The sequence below is a fragment of the Tinamus guttatus genome, unplaced genomic scaffold (genome assembly GCF_059628265.1).
Source record: "Tinamus guttatus ecotype Peru unplaced genomic scaffold, ASM5962826v1 Tinamus_guttatus_pri_ptg000240l, whole genome shotgun sequence".
In the NCBI taxonomy this organism is placed as follows: Eukaryota; Metazoa; Chordata; class Aves; order Tinamiformes; family Tinamidae; genus Tinamus; species Tinamus guttatus.
In genome coordinates this window covers 11,027,468-11,048,422 of record NW_028288774.1, presented here as the reverse complement: position 1 = coordinate 11,048,422, position 20,955 = coordinate 11,027,468, and the positions used below count along the sequence as shown (strand labels likewise).

The 20,955-nt window shown below is 38.5% G+C and overlaps 1 protein-coding gene across 2 annotated transcripts in view; it reads right to left on the bottom strand.

Annotated features, from left to right (window-relative positions):
• KCNQ1 (potassium voltage-gated channel subfamily Q member 1) overlaps positions 1-20,955 on the bottom strand; it is a 278,960-nt gene that overhangs the window by 188,768 nt on the left and 69,237 nt on the right. Inside the window, exons 3-11 of one of the 2 annotated variants that reach the window (XM_088525848.1) lie at positions 17,968-18,094; positions 16,216-16,294; positions 15,606-15,702; positions 14,827-14,967; positions 8,481-8,591; positions 6,800-6,895; positions 4,780-4,902; positions 3,852-3,993; positions 347-412 (exon numbers count right to left, since the gene is read on the bottom strand). In XM_088525848.1, coding sequence (XP_088381974.1) covers positions 347-412; positions 3,852-3,993; positions 4,780-4,902; positions 6,800-6,895; positions 8,481-8,591; positions 14,827-14,967; positions 15,606-15,702; positions 16,216-16,294; positions 17,968-18,094 — 982 coding nt within the window. The remainder of the gene's footprint in view (positions 1-346; positions 413-3,851; positions 3,994-4,779; positions 4,903-6,799; positions 6,896-8,480; positions 8,592-14,826; positions 14,968-15,605; positions 15,703-16,215; positions 16,295-17,967; positions 18,095-20,955) is intronic. The other variant, XM_088525849.1, reaches the window with a different exon arrangement.

Genomic DNA, 20,955 nt, shown 5'->3' with positions numbered 1-20,955 from the left:
GTTTAACACGAGGCAAATATTGCATCTCTCTTCCTTTTTTTTTAATTTTAAAACTTTCTAAGAAATCATTACTGAGATATGGTAATAAATGCAGCTCTCAGCTCTTCATACTTATTAAAATTGGAATTTTAATTAATGCATTTAGAAAAAGTCCCATTTTCTCTAGATTTTTTTACTTAGGCATTTGAAAATTACGAGCAGAAAAGTCTACCAAACCCCAAATTCTACCTATGTTTTCATTAAGCGCTATAATTTCCTGTGCCACAGGCGGCAACTGCAAACAGAGCAATGCAACGATGTAGGAATTAACAGTGTTAAGGAAGCAATGAGATATTATGAGCTTTACCTGGTGAGGGAGGAGCGCTGGAGGACTGCTGGTCTGTGGAAAAGGATGGCCAGGAGCGCTGACAATCTGAGCCAAAGCAAAGATGCACATAAAACAGAGAGATGGGGGTGTGCCTCGGGAAAAAGAGCTGGAGAGAAACAGCTAAGGAGATGCAGACATATCTAAAATTCAGAGTGCTGTGCTTGACATCGCTTTAAAAAACGAAATGAAGAAATACTTGAGGTAACAGGTTCTATGGATCCCTTCCTGTATGTACGAAATCTAAACAGGATGTTTTAAATGGCCACCAGGGGAGGCATCTTGCCTCTCCAAACTCCTCCTTCACACAGCAGGTGCCTCATCTGCCCCAAGGCATTCATGCCAGTTCTCCCTGGAGGAAAGTAATGAAAACATTTGGCTCCTCAGCCTTCACTTCGATTCCTTCGAGTGCTGTCCTTTCTAAAGGGTGTAAGCTGGGAGGGACCCCTGGGTCTGGCTCCTGCACCTCAGGGTTACCTCAGACCAAGAGCGCTGCTGGTAACTGGAGCTGCCCCACTTGTTCTATAGAAAAGTGCCTACAGCTACTAAGTTTGATCACTTAGGCCAGGTCTACCTCAAGCTGAATTTCTTGGGAGAAAGCTGCACACTAACAAAAGCAGTCAATGCTGAGAAAAAGATTCAGCAAGAACTTATGGTTTTGTTCTATTAAATTCCTTTAAATCATGCTCCCCTTTTAGCACTTGAGAAATGACTGTGGCTTCCTATGCTGGGACACAGTCAAATTTCCCACCTATGTTTATGCAAAGAGCAAAACTCCAAATATGAACAAATTTGAATTAGACTCAGGGGAAGGGAATGACATTGGAGAAGCCAGGAGACAGGCTGGCAGAAAGGGAGGTGGCGTTGGCATGGGGAGCCCAAAGAGAGAGCTGACTACAAGAAATAGGGCCACGTGACTGAAGACTCTGTGAAGACCAGACTGAAGCTAAGTGGCTATCCTTCATTCTTACATTTCCTAACGCCTTATTCTTGAGCTTTTGACTTAGCAATTAGGTTTCTGTGTATGTAATCTTACTCACAGTAGGTACAAATATACTCCCTGCCTGACTTCTGTGAGTCTCTAGGAGGACACCATGACGTGAACTCTCACATCTACCAGTTCACTCTGCTCAACTAGGAGACAGAAACTGAACCGAAGTTCTTCTGATGTTTTCCCAAGATGAAAGAATTTCTTGCTGATGTATATATAACAAGTGGTGATTTCAGGGCTCTCACTGCTATCCTGAATTTGTTCCACCACATTTTCCTGCACCAGAGATAAAACGCTTTCGGTATGGAAAACTGGAAACCAGATAATGAGCAAGCCGAGAATTGGAGAGGGAGAGTTAAAGAGATTAAGTGTTCTCTTATTTTGCCACCTTAATTGCACCTATGCTCCGTGTGGGTTCAATGGGGAAATTCAACCTTGTATTCTCCCACAATTTAATCCAAGTCTGAGCATCTAGCACTTTATTATTGAAGAGTAACTTCTTTTGTCTTCAGTGGATGCAAAACAGACAACTTACAGTTGGCTCACAGCACTCTCCCTAAATCACAGTGAATTTTGCCCAGATCCAGCTCTACGCCTAGAGTCTTCAGGGAAAACTCATATTTTAAGAAATCGCATGAACAAGCACATTAGAAATATCACAGCACCATAATTAAATGGTCACAGAATCCAGATAAATAATAAAATATATTATATAATTTATGGGATATCTGTTCACAGGTATCTACGGAGCATTTTTACAAGAACAGATGTGTAGTTAAAAATGCCCATTTCTAGAGGTCATAGCTGGATGTTTTCCTCCCATCTCAATCTATTTTAAAATTAATTCTGTTATTTGAATATGTAGCTTAACTTTTATTAGTCTTTTATCTGGGATATGTATAGAATAACAAGTTTTCCTCAATTAACAGTGACTACCTATTCTACTTACAATCAAATACTTTATAAATGATTGTTCATTTCTGCCTTTGAGACTGAACCATGGGTGCAATTGTGATTACAAGTGTGAGAATGTACATTTTTGTATGTCAAGATCTCCTTGGCTGCAAAAGATTTCTTAGAAACTATATGTCGCTAGACACACATGAAAAGCACTGCAAACAATGTTAACGTTGTCACAGGGTGGCATGCTGTAGATGAAGTTATTTTCCTCAACTTACCAAGCAATTCTAACATTCCTGTTTGTCCTGTATACTTGTAACAGTTTAGAGAGAGCAGAAGAGACAAAAAGAAGAAAAAAAAAGTGTCAGAAGAGATTAGAGGTTTGTTTTTTTATTGAAAGCTAGAGAATTGATTTTTTAAGTGGCAGTAGGAGACTGACTGCAAATTATATTGTCCTTTAATCTACTTAGAAATTTAGTGATATAAAGATGAGACTTGCCAAGCCTCATCAGTCACATATCTCAAGTCACTGTATTGTTTTAAAAACAGACATTTGTATTCAGAATCATACAGATTAAATGTAGTATCCACCTTCTAAAAACTACCACAAACTTGGCAGTTGTGATCGAGTTGTGATCATTCCCCAATACAGGACAGGAAAGATGGGAAAAGCATGGATGTTACAGAATAAGACAGAAATGCACCAAAAAAATATATGGAAGGTGAGAGTTTCTATCTGAATTAAAATATATGCCTGGTGTCAACCAACACTGCAATCTCTCATTTTAATGGTCATTAAATTTAATCAAGTCAGCCAACATTTTTAGGAGAAAAAAAACGCAAGTGCTTATGGTATGTATGATCTATAAAACATACTCCTAAAAATTATATGTTCCTCTTGCAGCCAAAATTTGAGCATGCAATTAACAAGTTATAAATTCTACTTTTTTGTAAAAAAGCTACATCATAAATTCAGAGTTATTTCAGAGCTCATATTATAATCAAGTAAGTTATTACTACTTATAAGGTGACTATCAAATAGGGTCCTTTCATCTTTTCCTTGTACTATATCATTCTGTACAAGGACAATTAGTACAGACGATCCACATTTATCTTAAGTTATTCTGCTTTCAAAATGTGATTCATAGACACCTCCACTGAGCAGATGGCAGGAGCACATAATGGTTTCATATAGCAGACTATCTCCAGAGCAGCCAAGTATCTGCTCTTTTGGGGTGAGGTACAAGCAGAATATGAATGGGGCTTGGAAAGCCTGGCAGTCTGCTCCAGTAGATTCAATCAATTAAAGAAATGGGAAAATTATGCACCAAACTTAGAGACAGTAGATCTTCCGGCAGGCAGAAATTACAAATAATCTTAAATTTGCCTGCAAAGGAGCAGATCAATTAAGGAAATGCCTGAACCTCATCCAGAGAAGCCAGCAAGGAAAGCTTGAAAGCAAGTGTTCTTGCTTTAGAAATAGAGCCAAGAGCTAGTTCTGACTTTAATTGTCCTACGTATATTACAGATGACATGCACATAAATAATTAATAGAGACCATTACAGTTACTGGCATGTTATAATAGAATTTCTTACCAGAGTTTTCATATGCTTCAATACTGAAATCAGGTTTCCTGTTATCTGTCACATGGTCATAAGTGATTTGTGGAACAGTTAACGCCTTATCTGGAGAAGAAGGTCCATTGTCCTTCTCTAACTTAAATTTCTTCTTTTTGACCTAAAAATACACATATATTAAATTACTTGAAGCAAACCTCATTTCATTGTCTCTTTAATAAATGTTTTTAATAAAGTCTCCAATGAGCTATTACCAGATAATAAGACTGCCTGACCAATTACATTTGCATTATGCTCCACACTGTTTCTTACTAATTCCTCCCCCAAGCTGGCTAACCTTTAGAATTCCACACATCATCATTAGCAAACTGCTTGCCTGCGGGGAAAAAAAAATCTGCTGGCTCTACAACAGTTTACATAAATCATAAACTGCTCTAGAATAGCCTTGCTATTTCATGGTCGCAATAAACTATATCTTCAGCACATGTAAGTGGATATAGTGATATCAAACTCAGAAGAATCCGTGATATGAGTGGAAATTCCTGTCAGGCATCTTCTTTCCTCAAATTTTCCTTTCTCTTTTCCTTTTTAATTTGTTGCCAATTAAAATCCAAAACAGTTCTTTTCCTTGCTTATAACTTTCCAGACAGCAAGAATAAGTTACTGATAGATATGCTCGAGTTAGGTCATTATTGTTCTCTTCAAACTTCATGTATTCATTCAAAAAAAAAATTAAGCTTGGAATCTGAGGCAAATTAAAAGTTACAGCTTGAAATGCTTCTTTATTCAAAATCCTCAAACTCATTTGAAATGCAACTATGAAACTGAGCCTTTGTTACAAAGGCCTGTAAAACAAATACACGAAATAGCCTCTACAGAGCGAACAACTTGAATATTATTTAAAAAATGAATATATGAAATTACAATAATATGAAACGTTTGTTACCATCACTGATTTCTTCGGTTTTGGACTAGGTGACAGTAAATGATAATTCCTAGAAGGTTTTCGAATATATATTTTCCACGTGGAAGAGTCTGGATTTTCTGCTGCATAGCATCTCCATGCAGTCTAGAATAAAAGTTGTTAGTAACAGAGCAGTTAATACAATTGAGTTTGTTGTTAACTGTACGTCAGAGTAACTTTCAAGTCAGCACATTAGAAAATCTTGATTAAACAGTATTCAAGAATTCGCTCACATTAACTTTGCATGCTATAAAATCCCCATTCTCAAAGTGCCTAGTTTAATGTGGGCTGATACACAGGCCAGGAAGATCAGCCTTTTCAAGCGCATCTTTTGATTGGATTAGATCTTGAGATATATATATAAAAAAAGTACTATCCAAGAGGTCTTCTAGACTGGACTTAAAAGACTGAGGTTGAATTTCTTGCTCTGAGTTCCTGTTGAGACTTTGGGCATTTTGCCTATTTGTCTTCGGGTCCCTACTCGAAAAGCAGAGCTAGTTCTCCTGTACCTCACAAGAGCACCATCAGAAAAAAAGCTGTAGTAGTAGTAAAGATTTGTTATACAAGAGAAATAAGAGGGACAGCATAATGGAACACCTAACCAGGAGCCAAACTCCCCCAGACAAATTAAAAAAACCTAACCATCATCATTTGGAAGTGCTATGTTCAAAGACAAAAAGGAAGAAAAACGGCCAGGAAACAAGACAAAAACTACTGCACACATATATACACATATACTACACACAAATACTACTGTATATTGCGCCAGAAGTTTAACTATATTGTTAGAAATAATTAATAATTAACCTCCAAATTAAAACAGCAGATAGTCAGTAATCTAATAACAAATAGTCAGCAGCTTATTGTCTGTCCCCCATTCACTCCTAATGTTTCAGATAGAGTCAAGTACAACAACCTGAATGTGCAATCTCAGGCTTCCCAATAATTTGGGACTGATTTCCCCAAAGAATCAGCGGGAATGCTGAAAATCCATTCTTTGCAAACCCGTACCTTTTTCTGACCGTGCAATCCAAAAGAAACACACTGAGTCTCAAGATTTTTGGCTAATCTTTGGCTATAACCAGTCCCTTAAATTTAAACCTTTTTCACATTAACTCTGGGACTGTTTCGTTTCAAGCATAAACTTTACAGTTAGCTACTGTTTCCATAAAGAGTCTGACCTGGAAATCCACATTCACTCATGAAGCTAGAGAAATAAGTCATATGAGAATGAAAGAACGATACAGCCTAGGTGAAACACCTAGATTCCTCTTTTAATTTGATCCTTGTTTCTAAAGTTACAAACAGATATTTAGTAAGGGAAGAAAAAAATGGAAAAAAAATGCAATTAAACAATATTAATACTTCTCCAGAGTGAAAGGTTAACTCCAGTAAAGTCAAGGATAACAATCCCATTGACCTCACTGACACCAGAACTGTAACCATCTTTTTAACAGAGGTGATCAAAATTTTTCTGACTGTGTATGATTTACAAGAAAAGACTACTTTAGCAGAATCTCAGTGTTTGCCAGCCACCTACCCCAGAGCTCAGGAAGTTCAAACAAGGTTTTTGCTTTTATAAGATTCTGACTTATTCTGAAATCAAAATACCTATTTGCCCCAAGAAAAATGCAGCATATCTGATATTCGTTTTTACTAGGAACAGTGGATTTTTAAAAATACAATTTTATAGGCTCCCTCTTTTCTGTTTTCCATTATTGTAAGCATAGTATTTCATAACATACCCCCTTGCTTAATAGCCAAAAGTTCAGTTATGCTTTTAAACCAGCTGAATAGTTTGCGCTGATTTGAGAGCGAACTTTTCTACCTGTTCATTTACATTACAGGTGAGAGTTCTAAAACTATTTAGGAGACTTTTATCTGTATCTGCAACTCCAACACAATTTTTGAAGGGAATTAGACAGGGAAATACTGTAAACAACTTCAAAAATTGTTTTAAGGGGAAAGAAAGGATACTCGGTAAAATGCGTGAACTTGGCACCTGTATGAGAGAGGCAGCAGCCGGAATTTGACGGTTGAAGTGTTTCTGTCTTTGTTTCTGTTGTACTTTTAGGGCAAAGCCTGAACCAAGAATTCCCTGTAGAAAGAAAGAAAACAGAAATTTAGCTTTTAAGAGGGTTGAGGGGGAACATGCATAAACTTGCCAAAGCATGTCACATATTAATAAACTCCTATTCGGCATCATAAAATAACCCAACTAATTATTCAGAGGAAATGACTTAATGCTATTAAGTTTTCAGAGTTAGTTAGTCTTACTTGCCGAAACATAAAATATGAACATTATCGTGGCCTGGTTCAAAGCCTATTTAAGTCAGCTGGGCTCAAACACTAAATAACCAGAAGAAAATGGATTTCATAACATCTAAAGGCCCCATAAAGGCCTGTGAAAGGGAATGACAGTATAGGGAAGAATATATTAATCTGGTGTGCTGTGCTTAACCTCATTTTCATGAGAAATAAGGATTTGGCATGGCATAATTTAGATCACATGAAAGCCTTTTAAACTGTACTATGGCAATTTCTATAGTGTTAACCCTATAACCCTATAGTGGGTGGGAAAAGGAAAAAGAAGAAATGGAGCACTAGAACACAGCCAGGCTGCTCAGCACAGGGCGCTCTCATCCACCCGAGGACAAGGTTGCATGGACTAATGTCACTAGTAATGAGCAACCTGAAGCAGCCTCCAAATGTAGTAAAACTATTAACTCCAAAATGAGTGTGGAGCAGTTCCCTTATCTAGTCATTCATATTTCTACAGGTATATTTCACAAAGGTTTTAGTATCCTTTATCTCCTTCCTGATAAAGGAGAAGGTTCTTATTTTACTTCTATAAACAACTAGGAAATCTGACACGTAAAAGCATAAAAGGCTTGCTCTGAAGGTAGGACTACTATATAATTATATACGAAATATCTTTGGAGGCATCCAGTTCACAACTGCCCGCACAAACAGTCAGGCAGCACAATTTGAGAGTATTGCTAGTTACCTATATTTGCTACTGAAAATTTTGGATCTCAAAAGCACTGATTTTCAACTTACTGTTGGTATCCAACTGCCTCATTTATTGTCAGAAACTATTTGGGCACCTGTTTTCAGCACTAGCTAAGAGCCAAAAGACCTCAAAAAGCTCAGCCCTGAATCACTGTTGAAAAGAAGACGTTGGCCATGAACAGACATTAATTTGGCAAACAGCTCTGTCAGCTGCCAGTATCACAGTCCCTGGCCACTTACTGCTGCCTCTCTACAGCTTTGCTGGGAGAAGGATGCACAGGAGAAGTCTGCAGTTCACCCTATACCTGATCAGTTGAGTAACTTAGCAGCAAATGCCTTAAGGAGTCAAAACATTACTAAGTCAGCGATCTGAAAAGCAATTAGCATGGGGATATTTCCTTTACGTATTTGAGGTAGTTGAAAAGTGTTTTGAATTAAACGCTCGTTTCAGGGTTGAAACATCCCTTTTCAAATATATACCAAATACAGCATCTCATATGCAAACAAGTAGTGTTTACTGATTTTTTAGCTATGTTTGACCATATATAATTTGAATACAAAGCTTTTTTACTATCAAATCCAATGAAAGGTTAAAGAAGCAGTAACAAAGGATTCCTCTCACTATTAAAGGGTCACTATTGAATTGCCAACAGAAGTACAGAAAAACCTACCGCGGGTAGTGCAAAAAATGAAATTGCAAACACTGAAAAACAGGACGCAATAGTCTTTCCTATCCAGGTCTGTGGCACTTTATCCCCATAGCCAATAGTTGTAACAGTCACCTGTAATGAAAATACATAAAGCATTACAAATATTAACATAGCAGTCTTGAGGACTTCTTTGTTTTTGTTTGCATTTACAGGAACAAAAGCTACATTGCTATCCCTCCCAATGGCAGTGTGTGCGACCTTAATGAAGGTAATTCCCCTCTCTGGGTTTGCTTCCTACCTATAAGATAATGAAAAGGGTGAAGGAAATTGAATTATAATAAAATATGTGTTAAAATGTAGCAAATAAAACCATTAACTTAATTCTTCGTGTCTTAAAAAACATTACAGTCTATGAAATTACAGGGATATGGGCTGCCTGCCCACACCACATGCTTTCCTCAGGGGGAGGCTGCCAACACAGCTCTGAACTGCTGATTTTCTTTTTGGGCAGGAGATGTTTGCTGAGAGTGTTAGAGGGCTGTTGCATATCAGGAGCACACACGCACTGTCACTACGCACTACGACTGGGCTCAGACATGAGGTATGCTGGAGAACAGTGCTGATATAAACAGCAAGAGAATCTGAAAAAAATTCCAGGCAGCAACAGATCCTTAAAACGTAGCCTAACAAATCACTAATTCACACAGAACATAAAGAGCAGGAACAGATAACTTAATGCACACACACAGGAAACATCTGTTGAGTTTGTTTCAAGACACTGAAGTAAAGCTTACCACCACGGTGACACAGAACAACAAGGCAGGACAAGTCATTACTTGCAGATATGCAAGAACTGAATGGACTTTTTTTTTTTCTTTTTTCTTTTTCCTTTTTTTTAAATAGAAGGCATAAATTTGGAATCTGAAGTCATTTAAAGTTCCCCAGCTTGGAAGGTAGAGAAGTTTGCTTTACTCAGCTTTACTCAAAGTCACAGATAAAACAGCCCACGTGAAGCGCACGCGGCTCTCGAGCGGATGAAGCACGCAGCGTCTGCCAGCTGCCCAGGCTTTCTTCTGATGAAGAAGCTGCCTGTTTGCACAGGCCACGCAGGAAGTAAATCCCAGACAATAACAAAATAAAGACCTTCCTCCTGTACCCTGCAGTTACTCCTGGTTCACCTGTCATATTGTAAACACACACAAAAAGCAAACACACAAACAAAACCCTACTAAAAATAACTGTGGCAGAAGGGATGCCCTCTGACACCTACTTACATAAAAGATAAGGAGACAAGATGATGTCTTTAGAAGATATTTTCAGCTCCTCATGATTAGAATATTCTATTCTCTGTTGCAGGCTCAATGTCATGTTTTGCTACCTTAACTACGAATGCGAAAAGAAACGGGCCCTTTGGGCAGACCCGACTATCCCAGTGCTCCCTCCCTTCCCGTCCTTCCTGAACTGCTCGATGAGACGCATCGATGCCAGAGTGTATTTTCTGTGCTGTTTGTTGGGGATTATTTTTAAAAGAACATTATGGAAATTGGGTTGGAAATAAACCCATGTGTTTAAGTTAACATTTTTTCGACCCTCATAATAAATACATCTTCAAATGCATTGTATTTCAAAATTACATCATCTTCTTTTTTTCCCTAGGATACATGTTGTTGAAAACTTGTGCTCCAAGTTTTAGCCCCAAATGAATCTTTACAGCCAGATTGTAACTCCCTAAAGAGTACAGTACTAATTTTACAGTTGTAAAATAGGACTTACAATGGAAATACTGACTCAACTTCTACTCTAGCGTAGTAAATACATCGCCATAATTAAACTAAATTGATGCAAGAGCTCACACATTATATTTTCATTGCAAAGCAGCATGAAAAGCTAATTGTTTTAATTAGCAGCAAAATCACATGCATCCATTCACTATTTCAGAACTTTGATGTGATGCACTTCACCACAGGGTTTGCTGTTAAGACTAGTCTTCTTCCTATTAATTAGACATCAATAATTAAATGAGGAAATACGAAGCAGAAAATCCAGATGGCAACAACAAATAGCAGTTTCAAACAGCACTGAATAGGTGATGCGTTTTATCCAAGGTTATCTGGCTAAAATGGGGACAACAAACTAAACCAGGTATGTAACTTCCCTGCTCTGTAGATAAATACTTAGTGCCTTTCAAAGTTCTGCAAGGTTGAACATCTACGAAATGCAACTCTGAAGAATGCACAATTCAGCTGCTAAAAAGACAGACACCACAGGACTGAGGGAGCAAAACGCAAGTGCTAAAACATCAAAGAGAGGCAATTATTGAAGTCAAATTACCTTATGCAGAATACCATACCTACTTTCCTTCTGATTTCACAGCACTACAACTTCAAAAGAACTGTGCTAGGTATTGCTCTGTGCTCAGAATTTCATTCACAATTTTCTTCCTCTGCTTGTAATACTCATCTGTATTAAACCAAGTGATACAGGAAAAACATCCAGAGACTTGCTAGAAACATCATGCAACATCCACAGTTTCCCTGGCTTTCTTGCAATTGTAGTAAATTGCCAAATGGTTCAAAGACTCTCCTGTACACATCAGTGTAATGAACGCAGTTGAAGCCTTTCTACTGCTTGTCATCTTATTTAGTCAACTGCATTCATGTAAGTTGAATATAGAGTATTTCCAAGCTGCTGAAGTCTGTCCCCCCATTTTACTACAAAGTTTGCGAACTGTATAAAGCTGAAAACAAATCTAATGATCTTTCACTATTTTAATTTTTTTTTTCAAATGAGAATATTGTTCTGTCTTGTGTATATAAGTACATTAGTGGTAAGACTTGATTCAGACACCACTTTCAGCTCCAAATCACTTCTATGTACACTGCAGTACTCTCAAAAGAAAGAGTCAAGTTACATCCTTCAGATGAAAGAGTTAAGAGACTATCCTCTGTTGAGCACTCACATCTTGAAATATTGGCTTTAAAATAGCAATGCTAAGCTGAAGAAAAGGCTTCCTGATCCCTCTTCCCCATTATGGAGAAAAGAATCATAGCAAACTTTGCCTCAGCCTGCTACAGACCCATTTAACCAAAGCCTAATCTATTAAATTCTGAAGTATGACTGAAAGTACATTTCCTTAATTGGGATTTTTTTTCCAGACCCTAGCCTGGAAAATGGTAAGTTTCTAGAAATTCTTTGTTTTATCAAATGGAAAATCTGATAAAACTTTCTGGAGTCTTCTAGTTTGAAGGAAGATTAAGGACAAATTAAGGAAAAAGTTTCAAGAATGTTTTTTATAGGAAAGAAAATCTATATTTGTACTTTGGAGACAAGAATTTTGAAAGATTTCTTTACATCTACCACACAAAACTTTATTAAGTGAGGAAGAAAAAGTACTTGGAACTGCTCTTGAAGTTAAAAGCCACAGATGAGAAGGTGGGTAGTGAGATGTATGGATGCAAGCAAACAGTATTTAGAAACACTAACCCCCCTATCTTCTAAGCCCTTCCTCCATAAAGTCTGAAAAATTCCATTTCAACTCCCAGAAAAAAGAAAGAATGGGCTTAATAGTGGGTATTCTTGGCTTGCAAAGCACAAAACCAACAATAAAGTGTCTTCCTGTGTCTAACATTGAAGTCAGCATGAAGTCCTCAGAAGCTTTTTAAATTTAGATATGAATAAGAGCTCCTCCTTTTCTGTGGCTATTTTTAACATTTATGTTCAGTTATTTATAATTAGAACAAATTTGATTTAAGCAAAAAATTTATGCACATGTGCAATATCTATTTTGTATTTCTTGCAGCTTTCCAGCAAAGCTCTTGAACACTTTTGATTTTCATTATACACTAGGCACGTGCTCATAGGCTTTGATAAATAGAAATGTATGCTTGGAAGCACAGTTTAAAAAAAAAAAAAAAAAAAAAAAAGATTGGTCCTTGGCAAGAAAATACGTATCTGTGAATTAAAGGAACAGGAAACTTAACTAAGCTGGTACTTGCATGCGATTGCTGGATGCAGTTCAAAGGAACAGGGGGACATGCATTAACACCCTTGCATGGCTATATTCCATAACTGATTGTGGCAAATGGGGCTCCTGGTCAAAGAGACTGTAGGCAGCACAATCCACGTACGAGTTTTCCTGAAGGACGTTTGTTCAGCTGTGAAGGTTGAAAACAGTGTGCCATGCAAGGGATACCAGAAGGAGGGCTCGCCTCAGCCTGCCCAAGATGCGATCCAATTTAGTGTTCAAAAAGAAAGAAAACAGAAGCGAGCCAGCAATGTTTCCTCAAGATCCTCTTTGACAGGCTTGGTAAGAACATGTAACATATCTTTTGTTGTTGTCGTTTTCTACTGTTGTTTTTATTGTCCAGAAACTATACAAAGTCTTTAAGATTACAAGCATGCGCATGAAGGACAATATAAGAAGAGTACCTTTGCCCTGGGGAACAGAGGGATACATCATTTTTCTTGTATTTTATCTGCAGAGAGTCACCTTGGCTTTGGAAAAACATGTGTGTGCATTCATCAGAGTAATTTACACACGTGCTGCCTTCGAGGATAGCAGTAACACCAACAAATCCCTCAGGCACAAGGTGACCTCAGGTTTCCCCGGGAAGCCTGCAGCCTGGCACTGCCAATAACTACAGCCTTGAGCACTCCACAAAATTCAAACGAAGCACCAGAGGCCAATTTAGTCATGGAAATGGAAAAGCAATATAGATTTATAAATAACAATGACAATGAGGAACATCTAACTAGAAGTTACACACCCTATGGGTATGCTTCTACTTGGCAAAGCAAAGTAATATAGAAGTACCGAATTCCAGATGCAGTTTAGTTGTGGTGACACACATCTTTTATACTGTTTCCTGTATACTGTGCTACATAAAGAAGTTCTTTGGGTAATGGTAGTAGAGAAAAGCATTCACCTGAGTTGAGGTAACAAAAATATGTCATATTGTAGGGTGAAAGGTGGCAATGAGGATGTTACTAAGCACTTTTCCTTTAGTATTTTCTGCTACATTTGCTAAGCAAGCTCCAAGATCAGCTATGTGCTAGACAGATCACACACCTGTGCGGGCCTCTGAAACGGGGATCGTGAGCTATCCTCTTGCACAAGGCCAGCACAAAACAGATGGAGACAGGTTTTCAAATAGCAGAATTTGTGGTACTTAAGCAATGCTGAAAATTCTGGCTAAACCCTAACATTGTGTACTAATCTTTTTGAGAATGTTTTCCAAATATTTTTGAGACCCTTACTAAGGAGCATTCTGCTATTTAATGATCTGCAAGACGTCACAAGACGTCATCCTGACTTTAGAGGACCTTTCCCTAAAGGACAGTATGAGGAATATTACAGTATCGAAATACCAGAAATGCATTTTTAATAATTCAGTCTGCTCTATAAGATGCTCTGTTTTTAATGCTAATGCAAATAGCAGCATGTGTGTTTTTAAATGCAGCTACATCTGCCACCATTAATCACTGAGTCATCTGAGCCCTTTATTGAAAAAATAAAAATGCAATGATGACTGTAAAGCATTTAAAAGCTACTTGTCAGAAAAGCATTTCCTTGTTCAGTACAGCAAGGTTGTGATCCTAAAAAGAGGCTATATTGAATCATGGCAGCCAGAAAGAGAAGAAAAGTCTGCAGCAGATCTCAGTAGCAAACTAAACAAAAAATAAACTGTTGGATTCATAAATGGCTACATATAAATTTCAACCCAAGGAGACCTGCAAGAAAAATGTTCAATCAACAGGTGTTTCCTCCCTGAAACAGCAAGTCATACCGCTTGCAGAAAGAAGGCAGTATCAGCATAAACACACACAGAACTTTTTCAAGATACATTTTACAAGCTAAATGGAGTTATTAGTCCTATGCTTCCTGTGTTTGCTTGCAGTTTCAATTTTTAAATGACAAATAAACAGTGCGTTTTGATTTAAAACAGCAAAAGACCCTAGAAAAATAGCACATCTTGAAAATGCAAATGTTGAATCATTACCAATGGCTATGCAATTTAAAGATCTGAAGCACTTAATGATTTTATTAAGAAAACATTATACAATTATAGCAGATAATAAGAAGACACTTCTCAAATGCCAATGACAAGACTAACCGATTACAAGTCATTTCTTTGAAGGGAATGGAAACAATCACAATTAGGAAAATAAAGACTGCACGGGAGAAAACAGGATGGGAATCATTACATTATGTTATAGAAGTGAAAATGAAATGCTTATATAAACATAAATCCTCAAACCAAGCTACCAAACAAGTAAGCATACGTAATACTGGAGAAGAAAAAAAAAAAAAAGGGGGGGGGGGGGGGGGGGGGGGAGAAAAAAGACAGAATGAAATGGCTCTACTTACCACACCCCACCACAGGGCATCTGCGTAGCTGCCAAACTCTGTTTCTCCAGAATCATTTACAGCATCTTTTTCAGCCAGGTACACAAAATAAGAGGAAAAAATCAGGCCCAGAAATCCAATGTACAGAGTCGTTATGAGTTCCTGCAAACAGAATATAAATAAGAACATTGCAGTGCTGTTGAGAGACTTACTTAAATTACCTGTCACTGATGTTTTGGAAGAAAATTTGGAACAGATGTAATTTCAGCAGTTTAGAAACAGAGACAGACCATCACCTGTGCAAACTAAGCAGGTACCTGGTTCAGTGAGGAAAGAATTTACAGTAGATGCTGACTTGACCCAGTACACACATTGCAAACACAGCATTTAACACAACTGGGTGCCCATCACTTGCAAATACAATGGATCAACTTTTTGGTAATAAAAAAAAAATGTTGGGTAAATTTTTCAAACAATGTCACATTGAACACAATTCTGGAACTTAGACGCTAGCTTCTTGAAAAATATTAGACTCACCTTCCAAAGCCTGATTTCCTGTGGTTACATCCACAGAATTAATTTACACGTCAAAAGTCTGACAAAGCATAGGTGAACATTTTTATCTTTTAGGAACTTTTTGTCACTTGAACAGGTAGGTCAGACAGACTTGGATAAAATAAAATGATTGTCTGTTTCCACATTAAATATATTTGACATCAGCATGCCTGCATACACGCTGCTCTGAACACAAGGGCTTTTTTATCGACTATTACTAAGTTCCTCAGAGTAGTCCAACTTACTTGTCTGTGTATGAAGACTACGGACCCCAACAGCCTCCACGTTCCACCCTGACGGTCAACATGCAGCATTCGCAAAATCTGCAGAAAACGGATGCCCCTGCAATACAATTTACAAACGAAAGAGTCACTGAAGAGGCTAACAATACAAGGGGGAAAAAAAAAGAGGGGGGAAAAGTGAGAATGGGTAACAATTGAGTTGAAAAATATTTTAAGACACCCTTTTAAAGAGAAGATCACTGCAAGCCTAGTGTGCAGAGCACAGTACACTGCCCTGTCCTTTCTCATTCAAGAAAACCTAATAGCCTAATAGCTTGATCTTCCTGAGTTCAAGGTAGGCTCAATCAATCAAGACTTCACAATGACTAATCCCAGGCATTTTATGAAGTGGCAGCTTGGAGAAAAAAAAAAAAAAAAAAGAAAAAGGCATAGACATGGGTAGGAAAGAGTAACCATAAAACCAGTCCAAGAAACTTAACGGGATTACTGTTTCACATTCATATGTGATCTGGTTTCCACCTGTTAGAATTGTCATAGGAGGCAAAAAAAGACAAGATAAAACCTTATTCAAACTGACAGCACTGTTTTCTTTTTCATTATAAAGTATAATTACCTGATAGCTGAGGTTGCAAAGACTTGACCTTTAGAGCCCACACAAAGAACTATCATGGAAGCAACAACTACAATTAAATCTGAAAAATAAAAGTCAATTGCAAAAAAAATGAATTAGTGGTATCTTTCAACACTTCCGAAAAGTGTTACTAGAACCAATGCTTATATTACTTTAATATTTTGAATTTTCAGTGTAATAAATAAGAAAAATACAGTTGTGCAACACAATAGAAAGGTTAGCATAGGTCTGAGATGGCCACATTCTACTTTAGTGATGTGTGATATGAGTTACTATAAAACAGTCTCAGCAGACTGGGTTATATATTAAGTATAATCTGAAAAGAATTTCACCAGTTTCTACCTATTACCTCTTCTCTTTTCTCTGGTGCTTTAGGAACTTTTATTATTGGCAGATGATTGGGATTTTATTTCCTAGAAGTTCTTGATTTTATATAATTTCAACTGTCCAGGTAGGTCTAAAAGAGTGAGAAGAATTAAATCACCATGCGAGTATTATTTATGCTATTTGTCGTTGCCATAGGACAGACATTAAAACTCCCTGCTTTAGCCTGGCTGATTTTGGAAATGAACAACAAAAACAGGATTTTTTGCTACATATTTGGGAAAGGTGAAGTTTGTTCTGCTACCCAAGCTGAAAGCAATGGGAAGATGCTGCAGAATCTGTGTTGCTCTAGGTCTCAAGAGAAACGGATTTGTGGATAGAGTGCTAAGAGGCAGCCAAGGCACTTAATACTTTCAGTAACATCTGAGATATATTTGCTACTTATATATATGCATAGAGAAGCTGAACTAAAGAATTCTGTGTTTCTAAGAATACCTAAATATAACATTTTACAATCTACAGTCAGAAAAATTGTACACGGTTTATGAAGAACAGAATACAAATAATATTGTTGGATAGTATAAGTAGTAGGAAATAAACTGCCACAGATCAAAGGCTACATGTTTGTATAACAATGTCCTGCTTCCCCTACAATAAAAACAAATCAGACACGTCAGGTAAGTGTTTCAAGGCATGAGTCCTTATACAACACTTAAAATATTGGCTTGCAAAATACAGCCTGATTTGGGTGGTTATATTTCTTAAGACAGAAACTGTTAAACTCTGGACATTAACTCTGAAACAAAATATATGGGTGGTGATATGCACAGAGTAACAGATGCAATTTCTAAGGACACTGACGCCCTTAGGAGGCCAACTGCAAAGACTGTCAGGGGAGTCAGGTGCTCATTTCCAAATGCATCTTTAAAAATTCCATTTTAACTCCGAAATTATACAAAATGCTAACAGCACACCTGTCATTCTCCCCACATAGCAGGCAGCTAAATTAGAGTGCCAAATAAACTCACACTAAAATATTCAAATGGATGGATGCTAGAAAATGAGGGCTTTCAGTATCTTTCAAAAATAAAGTTGTAGTTGTTACACAATGTCTGGGATGCTGAGGTCACAGGAGACAGGACTGTGGCCAAGACTTATTTCTGGCAAAGCTTCAGATCACTTTTGAAAAGAAAACACTTTGCCTGTCCGGAAAAGCAAACCAAGCCATGTTTGTTATCAAATGACAGTGCCACGGATTCCTGAAAGGCAATTCAGAGGTACATAAATACTAGTGACAAGTCCTCTTGCTCCAACTTGGCTGCAGCTGCTATGGAAATTCCACCTCTCAAACCTCCCAGCGGCGACCTTGACTCGGTGTTTACGGCAACCCTGCAAGCCGTGCATACTCACCAATGATGGAAATGGGCTTCCTAGCAAAACGAAGCCTTCCCCACACGCCAACGTATTTACTGCGGCATCCTGCTGACCATAACCGAACCACGTATTCTGTTCCAAAGAACACCACTAATACAATCTCCTAAAAGAAACAGACAGGGAACTAGGTTAATTTTTGACTGTACAACTTTCATCTTTTTTTTTTTTCCCCCCGAGAATATATTAGGGAAAAGATAAAATAAAACGCAAGGTTTGGAGGACAAAATGTTAACATAATAAAATGATCTAAAATAACATAGGAAAACTGGTAAGCATGAAGAAACAAAAGATAAAGAGCAAGTTTAAACACTATAATTGCATGCCGTTTGGCTCGTTCACACATGCTAAAACTGAAAGCATTCTGCCAATTTACTTGGCCTCTGTAATTCAAACAGAAAGAGTCCTGACCAAGCCAAGGAAAACAAGCACAGCCCATGGTCAGGAGAGAAAGATTTTGCTAGCTTGTCTCATTCCCCTGCGAGGTGTGCTTGACCTTCCATCTGCAACACCAGTCGAACCAACCCCTTACTTAGACTTTTTCAGTCTTTGGTTAATCCTGCATAGATTAAAGTAACATTTCTGGCACTGTTACTGAAATGTCAGCTTCCAGATGCATTGAAAATACGAGGGAAAAATCATGCATGCCCTTCCTATCAAAACCAAGTGCAGTTGGTTTTTACCACAGACGTACCCAAAGCTATGATTTGGGGAAAATGTGTACAAAGAGTCATAAACGTGCAAGATATCTGCCATCCCTCTTGATTGGAAAGAGATACAACTATGGCAGCCTGGGTTAACACTGGGTTAACACTGAGGTGAAGCTGGCTTCTCCAGGGACGGGTCGACCATGGCATCTTCAGCACAGCCCAAGCAGGTGCAGGGCTTCCTTACCAGCCGTACTCAATTAACAAGTGGTTACATTCTCTGTCAAAGTCTACAGGGGAAACTCCTAATTGGAGCGGTAACTGCGGCTTGTACCCGAACGCACACAACACACGGCATATGGAAATTGTAAAGCAGAGAAGCTAATCATAACGTCCTGCACTTAGAAAGGATAATGCAGATTAAGAGAACAAGCTGCTCATTACATAGAGTGATTTAATACAAAGAGCAACTGTCGGGAAGATGACATGGCAGCGAATTAACATTTCATCCAGCATTCTCACGTTTCTGGAATATTCACGGTTGTTTTTCATGACAAGCTGGCAAATGGGACTCAAGATGGCACCTATGCCTATTTCCTAAATTAAGCGAAGTCCTCTGGATGCAAGCCTAGCCTAGCCCAGCCCAGCCCAGCCAAGCCCAGCCCAACGAGAATCACACTACCAGCTTCAAAAACGCGTGGGACACTGCCCGGAGCAGCCAGGAAAATAACAGGGATGTGGATCAAAAAAAAAACAAAAGGAAGGACGTTAGCCAGGACTGTCCATCCTCGCCCCGACGGCCTCGTAGCCTGGGCAGGCTGACGGCAGGCCCGGCTATCGCCGTTGTTTATAGCTGCTGCGCTTGAGCTGGATTTCCAAGATATAATGAAGCTGTCCAGATCCTTGGGTGTTAGAAATATGAAACTCAACTCCTTTGGCCCAGCCAAGGATCTCTTTCACAGCTTTTTCCCCCAAAAGAAACCCGTAAAACCCTTCCGGATTTTTTAAATTGGTGTATTATTAAACATTTCTCAGTGAAATAAAATGACACTTACAAAACCTAATGAAGATAGCAGATGCTTTAAGGAAAGACCTTGTCTTACTCCCATGAAGGGAATATTATTTGGGAAGGCTTATTCCCACAGCTTTCCAACGAAGCTTTGCGTGCAGTTTCATGCATTGAAATTTCTCCTTTATTGAGTTTGATTTAATGCCATTTAGGAACCTGTACCAACTCAGGCGGTGCAAATTCTTAAGTTAAGAACACAGTTTTGCATGCGGTTGTGCTAGAATATTAAAGCAAAATAAGCACCAGAGGCTGCCTTTTCCAATCAGGAGATTGTATTTGTTTCTCAACTGTATTCAGTAAACTAACATCCAAATACTCTTGTGTATGCAGAGGGCAAACACATCTTCTTCCAGCACTCTCTCAACAACAGACAACAGCAAACTCGCAGGGAGCATGAAGCTTCCTTTAGTCCAAGTAATTTGAGCAAGGAATGTGTGGCCTAACATCATACGCATTGGCAGAGGCAATACTGGTCAGATGTACCCAGAAGCAAAACAAAATTCTTGAAAAGCAATAAATAAATAAATAACTGCAATAAAAAAAAAAACACAGAGAAGTTAATGTTTCAGTTAGACTGTGCATGAGGGAATAAAAAAAAAAGAGGAAAGGAAGGCAGACGTGTGTATTGCCTGGGTTGGCCATTTGCATCCGAGCTGCGTGTATGTTTTCAGGGCCCCGCCACCGCTCACCGGGACCCCGGGACGTGGCTATATGCAAACGGGGGCTGTCCCGGGACAATGCAACAGACAGGCGCTCAATGGTTACTGTCACCCAGTTCTGTGCGTGACACGCAGACAAGCTCAGAGAACATTTATTGTTCTATAGACTCCGGTGACTGGAGGGAACAACCAGTCGGCTTACACCAAGACACATTTTTCACTCCTGACGTTTTGATAAAGGCTTATTGACCTAAATGAGACCCGAGTTATTCAGGGAACATCAGGGGTGAAAGTGCACAAGCTGTTCTTCATGGTCATACACAAAAACGCCAGGTATCCATTAGCAACTGGCAAATTCCGCCTCCCCTACCCATGGCTGTGCAACAGAAAAGCATTTTTAGTTATCTTGCATTGCTTAAGTCTACAAACTAATCAGAAGAGGGGACAGGAGGAGCCTGATGAATTTCTGTCAGTACCCGTCTATATTACTGGCCAGAAAGTTGTGGCAACAAGAAAAGAAAGACAGAAAGACAGAAAGACAGAAAGACAGAAAGACAGAAAGACAGAAAGACAGAAAGACAGAAAGACAGAA